This window comes from Atractosteus spatula, chromosome 9 (genome assembly GCF_055471065.1).
Source record: "Atractosteus spatula isolate fAtrSpa1 chromosome 9, fAtrSpa1.hap1, whole genome shotgun sequence".
Classification (NCBI taxonomy): Eukaryota; Metazoa; Chordata; class Actinopteri; order Semionotiformes; family Lepisosteidae; genus Atractosteus; species Atractosteus spatula.
Window position 1 is genome coordinate 22,680,432 of NC_142714.1, and position 7,075 is coordinate 22,687,506.

The 7,075-nt window shown below is 41.7% G+C and overlaps 1 protein-coding gene across 3 annotated transcripts in view; it reads left to right on the forward strand.

The window, feature by feature from the left end:
* mideasb (mitotic deacetylase associated SANT domain protein b) overlaps positions 1-6,407 on the forward strand; it is a 40,636-nt gene extending 34,229 nt beyond the window's left edge. For all 3 annotated transcript variants that reach the window (XM_088924620.1, XM_088924622.1, XM_088924621.1), the window contains exon 13: positions 3,653-6,407. In XM_088924620.1, the coding sequence (XP_088780746.1) occupies positions 3,653-3,866 (214 nt within the window). In that variant the 3' untranslated portion in view covers positions 3,867-6,407. The remainder of the gene's footprint in view (positions 1-3,652) is intronic.
* The last annotated feature ends 668 nt before the right edge of the window (positions 6,408-7,075 follow it).

The following is a 7,075-nucleotide window of genomic DNA, read 5'->3' on the forward strand; positions in this document are numbered from 1 at the left end:
AAACTGACTAGAACAGCACCCCACTTCTGTCCTCTTCTTGGTAGCTCTTGACAGCTTAAACAGCAAAATCAAAGGGCGCTGTTAAGTTCAAGCAACGGAGGCAACATATAACTCTAGTTCATAAGTTTGGATTTTCATTCATCAGTTTTCCCTAAACTTTCCTGTTGTGGCTAGTGGTCATTAGGAAGAGCAGATTCGCTTTTGTTGTCCAGTAACAATGACTGTGATGACTTACAGGCAGATATTCGCACTCCGAGTTTCTATGGAAGTTAAGAATAATCTTAAACATTAAAACTTTTATGTTTTAACTCACCATTGTATCATCTGTTACATTTGCAAAATATGTTCTGCATTTCCTGTTCTCCTGTTTGCTGTCAGATTGTCACATGTTAGTGGAGAAGCCGGGTCACTTGTGTCTGTGAAATTGCCATTCAGCACACACTTCACTGACGCACAGCACAGGTCAGGGCTGAAGAGACCCTGTGTATCCCACTGGCTTACCTCAGAAACAGCATAGGTTGAGATCAGCTCTCCTACTAAACCCGTTTAGCTCTTTAAAAAATGTGTATGTTGTGAAAAGGCAGGGAATGTAAAACAAACAAAAATGCATGAATGACTCGGTGTTTAAACTTATTTCCAGTGAGTGTCAGTTTTTACATTTGGCGAGCTCTAGGTTAGTCACAAATCCAAGTGGAGATTGCATCACAGATGTTTTTGGTGTGTGCTACATCTTTTGCCCCCCAACAGCTGAGCAATGATAACTCTGGTGTCTGGGAAAGCGGGAACATTTTGATGTTTTTACATTTAGCTTATACATATTATACATATACATACAATGAGACCATCTCTTATTCGATTACATTTATGTAAGGTGTAGAGCAATCAGCATGTAAACCTGTTTGTTGACATAAACACTTATTCCATTTTGACTCGTTTGTCTTTTTACAGTTCAATGCTGGTTTCACTCTCGTACGAGCGGTGTAAAACAGCTTTCCCTTATAAAGATTAATTGATCTGTTTTGACATGCAATAAGCTTGTTACTGTGTTCCATGTTTCATGGTAGTTTAACCTGTTTGAATTATTCCTGGCTACACTGAACCATTAATCCACACTGACTGATCTTTTTCACATATGCTAAGAGAAAACAGTACTGTATTTATTGTGTTAAATTAGAAAACCTTTCCCCTTAAATTCTCAGTTCTGCATACGATACGTGTTAACATTTAAAAACAAATCTGGACTGCTCTGTATGGTATATAAACCTGCTGTGAAGATCTTGCTTGCTGTAGAAATTAGTTTGTCTGTTGTCTCAAACACTAACTACTGCCTTCTAATAGGAAACTGTCATATTGCTAGTTGTAAACGGTGAGCAATGGTTTATGTTCTTCCCCACCCCTTTCTTAAACCTTCTCTTAGAAGAGCTCATGGCAAGAATAGACTAGGGCATACAGATTCTTTAGTGTTTCAGTACTGTGCACAGAACCTGTTATTAACAACCGTTTCCTAGCAACTTGAACACACGAGAAGGAAACAGAATGGCATGTCAGCACATCCACTTTGCTGCTTTATTAACTGGAAGAAACAAAAATAAATAATTGTACCAGAATATGGAGGGAAAAGTATTATATAAGGTAACATTCCACCTGAATTACCCTTAACTGTATCTGAATCAGCACATCCTTTTCACCTTGTGTCTATAGATTTTAGTAAGGCATGCTTTTTGGTCTGATGTTCCTAGTCCTGGTAACAAACAATTCAGTGGAAGAAATAACCCTTTAGACTACTATAAACCTAGGGCTCAAAGTCCTGTTACAGGGCCCTGGGTGTTTAAGTTAACATTTTATGAGACCACAACACATTGTGAACTAATGGGAAAAGGGTCTAAAGTGTTTTTTTCATGCCAGGTACAAAACCAAGCATCTCTTTTTCTAATCATGGCGGGGCAGAGGAACTGAGACAAAATTACAAATCAATTTTAGATAACAAGCTGAGCTCTCATGTTCTATGTGAGGTACAAACTCCACACCTTGTTTTATCACGATTGGTACAGGTAGACGATTTAGTAGATAATTAATTTTTTGGAGTGTGTAGATCATAAAAAACTGCTCCCTAATGTTTAACAGCTAACTGCAATTTGCTACATGGCCAGATTCAGAAAATAATTGATGATGTCTGGCAACGTTTTGCAAAATTAGCAACTGAATACTGCCACAGAGCAAAGTAAATTTCAGGGTACCAATTCAGCTGGGCTTTATTTCAGCTATGAAAGGAGCTACAGAATTGTACGTCATTGTGCTTTCTTGATTGAAAGAATCTAACAGTACTCTAAGTTTCTGCCTTGTCTCCCTTCTGGCCTTCAATTGCAGCTATGTTTAGACTAATTGACCCACTTGCTTGGATGAACCTTTTTTAAACATATGCTATAGATGGCTGGCAAGAGATTTAGCAGACAGAATTTGTGTTCAGCCTGTCCTTGGCTTCCTTCTTTTGTTGTTGTTTGCTTGCGGCTCTCTAAACGACCCTTACTAGGTTACCAGTCAGTGACCTAAAGTACATACACTGGTGGAAATTCAAACACTCTCAGAATAAACCCTGTTTATTCTCAACAGTCCAAATTGCTTAAATTAAAACTCGCCTAAACAGTGGGAGTTCTCAAACTTGTAAACTGGGACAGGCTAGGTGCTATTTCCTAACCCTATCTAGCTTTTTAACAGCTAAAAATAGGAATTAAAAAAACGCTAGGTCTCTGGGCAGCTCACACAGTAAAGAGCACGGGGTTGAGAACGGAGGCCCAGATGTTCTGAGCTGAAGCTTGAGTGGTGTCACCAGACAGTTGCCGATGTTACTACAGTGAGACAGGTTTAGGATTAGTGGGCTAGAAATCTCAACAGATAGACACATTGGGGCTTCGGGAACTTTCTGTGCACCTGCAGGCCTGCAGTGATGCCATCGAGCTGCACTTCCATTCAGGTGATACAGAGCTTGCAGGGTCGGATGACAAATATTTTTGTAAGCAGGCCAGTCAGTGAAACGCTTCTGGCCTCCTGAATGGCTCGGTCCGTAAAGGAACTCTCCCTAGCGCAAGCTGAACTCTGTGATTCAGGTGTCAGCCCGGGTTGTGTATTAATAATAGCCAGTCGTGACTGGGATTCCCCAAGGGATGACACAGAATTGGCCGAGTGGCGCTAAGGGGAGGGAGGGATTTGTTGGTCTGGGCTCTCTCGGCTCTCAACAGCACTCTTGTGGCCTCCCGGGCACTTGCAGGCATGCGCTGCTATTGGTGAGGACCCCGCCTCTCCTCCAGTAGGTTCTTAACAACTGGGGATGCAAAGCTGAGAGACTTGAAGGTGGGCAAGTCGGAGGAGTCTGTCCTCACTTCCCCATTCCCTGCTGAGAGCAGCTGCAGGGGTCGTAGCGGAAAGCCGACATGGAAAATACAATTAGAGAGTCCACATCCTGGGGGGGGGGGGGGTTAATAATAATAATTAATAACAAAATTGTCAACCCTGGCCTACCCTTTTAAGAAAGGGCCTCCCCAGGGGTGCAGCTGAAGTCATTCGCGAGGCTCAGCTGGCGCGAGAACGAGAAGGGCCCCGGGTGAGAAAGCGAGAGTCCTGCTGTGTGACGGCTGCGGCCTGTGCTCCTCTGCAGGGTCTTCTACAAGGTGAAGAGCCGCAGCGCCCACATGAAGAGCCACGCGGAGCAGGAGAAGAAGGCCGCTGCGCTGAGGCAGAAGGAGGCGGACGAGAAGGCGGCGGCCCTGGCGGCCGCAGCAGCCCGGCAGAACGGAGCGCAGGCGGAGGAGAGCAGCAGCGAGGAGTCGTCGGAGGAGGGCGAGGACGAAGACGACGAGGACTGGCACTGAGGCCCGGCGTGGAGGCGGTGGGGGTGCCGTCACCATGGAAACCAAAAGGCGCGCCGGGAGCCTGGAAGGTGCGTTGCACTAGCCAGGCAGAGCTGCGTGCGGCTTGGCCTTGTGAGAGGACAAGGGATATCCCCTGCACAACCATGGAAATTTGTTTTTCATAGCACAGAGCACAACACAGAGCCTGCTTCCCCTCCTTGCTCCCATTTTTGGTCTGGCTCCTTCAGACACTTTTGTTTATCTGTGAAATTTTATAGCCTGGTCTATTTTCTAGCCTGTCCTGCTCGCCCTGCTCCTCTCAGAGCTTAATGCTGGCTGACACCATTGCACGTCCGGATGACATTTTTATAGGTCCACCTAAAAAAACATACACCTCTGTTTGACTGTGTTTCCAAGGCTGTACTCTCAGACGGCAGAGTTGGGGACCCCTCCACTCCAGTGAGCACTTTAACAGTGTTGCCTCGAAGGCTCAGAAATCTCAGTTACCCCTAAACCTGTACTGGAGCTCCCCCTTAATTCGGAAGGGTTTGGTTAAGACATGTGGAGACCAACATCCTCTGGACTAGCTCATGCAATGCTTCAGTTGAGATATTGTTCCACTTTCAATGCAAAAAATCTTGACTGAATGGAAAAGAATTGATTCTGCTCCTTCTGGGCTAGAAAACTGATTTTCTCAGTAGCTGACCCTTTAAGCAGGGGACTGCCAAAAAAGAACAATGTGATTTGGTGTGTTGAAAAGTGCTGTAATTTCCTTTTTATTTTGTCACTATTGATGCCTTGGATGTTTTTAAATGCTTTTTATCTCTACAAGACAATCAATGTATGAATGCCCTTTTATATTCCTGAACTTATGGTTATTATTATTGTTGTTATAATATTGTTATTTTATTAATATTATTATTTTGTGTAATTGGATTTTGCAGTTCTTTTTCTCATTGGGCTGTTTTAGTTGGTCTCGTGTTCTAGAACTGAATTGAAAAACAGGAACTGAAAGTGACATTCAGTGCAATATGAAATTCTCCTTTTAAAATCCAAGGGCCTTAGTCTTATATGACTGTTTATTTCTTGGTTCATTTATAACTATTTTTGAAGCAGACATCATGGTTTTATAACTATAACAACGTTAACACTGTAACTGTGTTAACGGTACAAACAGCACATTCAGCTCTTTACCCACAGGTGTATACGGCAGTGGTCTTTAAAACTCTGCTCATGCCAGTTGTTTTTGCGGTTGTCAAAATGGTGCTTAAAAGGGTTAATCTATCACATATGAAGAAATTGATTAGGGGTTAAAAGTTTTGTCTCTTGGATTTAAATTATAGTCTCACCCAAAAGCTTGGCAATTATGTTTGCACTGCAGGAAACAGGATTCTCAGTTGTTCTGCTTAAATTAATTGGCCATTGTGAGATAAGGATGCTTTGTGTTTTTCCTGATTTTTTTAAACAAGCAAAGCTCTAGCTTTCCTTGCAGTGTAAGTGCATATTAACACTTAATTCAGCATCCTCTTCACATTGTAGGGAGTAAGATGAAGTACATTTACGGACAAATGTACAAGCTTTAAGTTGTGTGGTTTCAAAACCGCGCCTTGCTGTTCATTACTGTGTATATAATTGAATTTGTTTGCGATTATATGTGCGATATTTAAATTAAGTAAGGACATTTTTCTTTTATTTAAAGCTGCACATTTTAAAAATGAAATGACTTCATATTGAATGCAGTAGTGCAGAGTGGAACCTGTAACCAACAGGTTGCCAAAGTGATCATCACACAAGCCTGATCCAACATTTGTAAGATGCTGAATTTTAGTTCATGAGATTTGAATGAAGTTCAGTACACTGGACATTTAATTTACTTTGCTAAGGTGTTACGACAGGGCATCTCTCCTGCTTGGAACCAAAGCTAACAGTTTTGGTCTGTTGCGCCCAGCAATTACGCCCAGTACAGTTCCTTTACGGGAATGCTCAATGAAACTTCCCTTGTGTTTGTAAAGGCCTAACCCAGCTAGGCTATTATAAGCTCGTTTCCATGGTTACTTAAACAGGAGCTTTCTTGAAACCTATGCTATTTATTTACTAGACCAGGAATTGAGGTCAGTCACAGTGGGGGAAAAGAGGTTGAAACCAAATTCAACAGCACAAAGTATTGTCTGTTTCGCTGTGGTGTTTATGCACAGTGTGCTTTTGTGTGTCCATCTCTCTAGTAAAAAAAGATGCCCAGTCTCCTACTGAAATTCAGAGCTGCTTGAGAAAAAGAAACTGCCTGTTTTGTATTTTTTATAAATATATTTGCGATTTAACATTTCTGATCGCCAAAAAGGCATTCTGTGATGATATTGTTGTAGACTGTTTTTATTTAAGAGAGGTAATACCCAAATGATATGAACGCTAAGCTTAAAACGCTAAATGCTTTCATTCTGTACAGTTGTTAAGGGATTTGAGAATTGAAGGTTTATATAAATATATATACACATTTTCTATATTATTTTGATAACGAGCAAAGATACACTAATGTTTGAAAAAAATAAAAAGAAATTTCTCAAGTGCATTTACTCCAGTGTAACTTATTTGCATTAATTATTTGATGTCTTTTATTAAAATGCTTAAAATGCTTAAGCAGTGTTGCTCTTCTGTTCCACCACTGAGTTGGCGGTGGATTAACGATCAGGGTTTCTTGAGATTCTTTACGGGTATTAAATACGGCTTGGAGGGAGCTGAGCTTTTGCAGAAGCTCATCATGTTGAATTTAGCAGCATCCCCAGTATTTCCACATGGTTTGTATGTCCTGGTGCTGCATGGCTGTCTGCATCAGGCCAAGTATGATGTCCACTCAGCTAGACGGGGGTGATTACTTTTCTCAAGATTTAAGGTAATCAGGGAATAGTACTGTGGTATGGGGCAGTCATCTTTGAAACGGGGACAGAGTTCTGCAGAACATTGTACTACTTCGAACAAGGGGAATGTATCAGTTTTGTTAGGCGAATCGCTTATTCTAACAAAGGAGGCCACCTTCCCCCTCGGTTTCCAATCACACTGGATAGATAAATAAGACTATTGATCCCGAAGGGAAACTGATGAAATTATGTTTGCGTCTGGTAGATTTTGTGCTTGGAAATTGTCCACAGCATTAGTATTTTTAAAGGAACAAGTAATAGGTTTATTCCATGCTGAAAAGAGAAGAGAGCAAACACAACATTTCGGCTGTGAAGCCT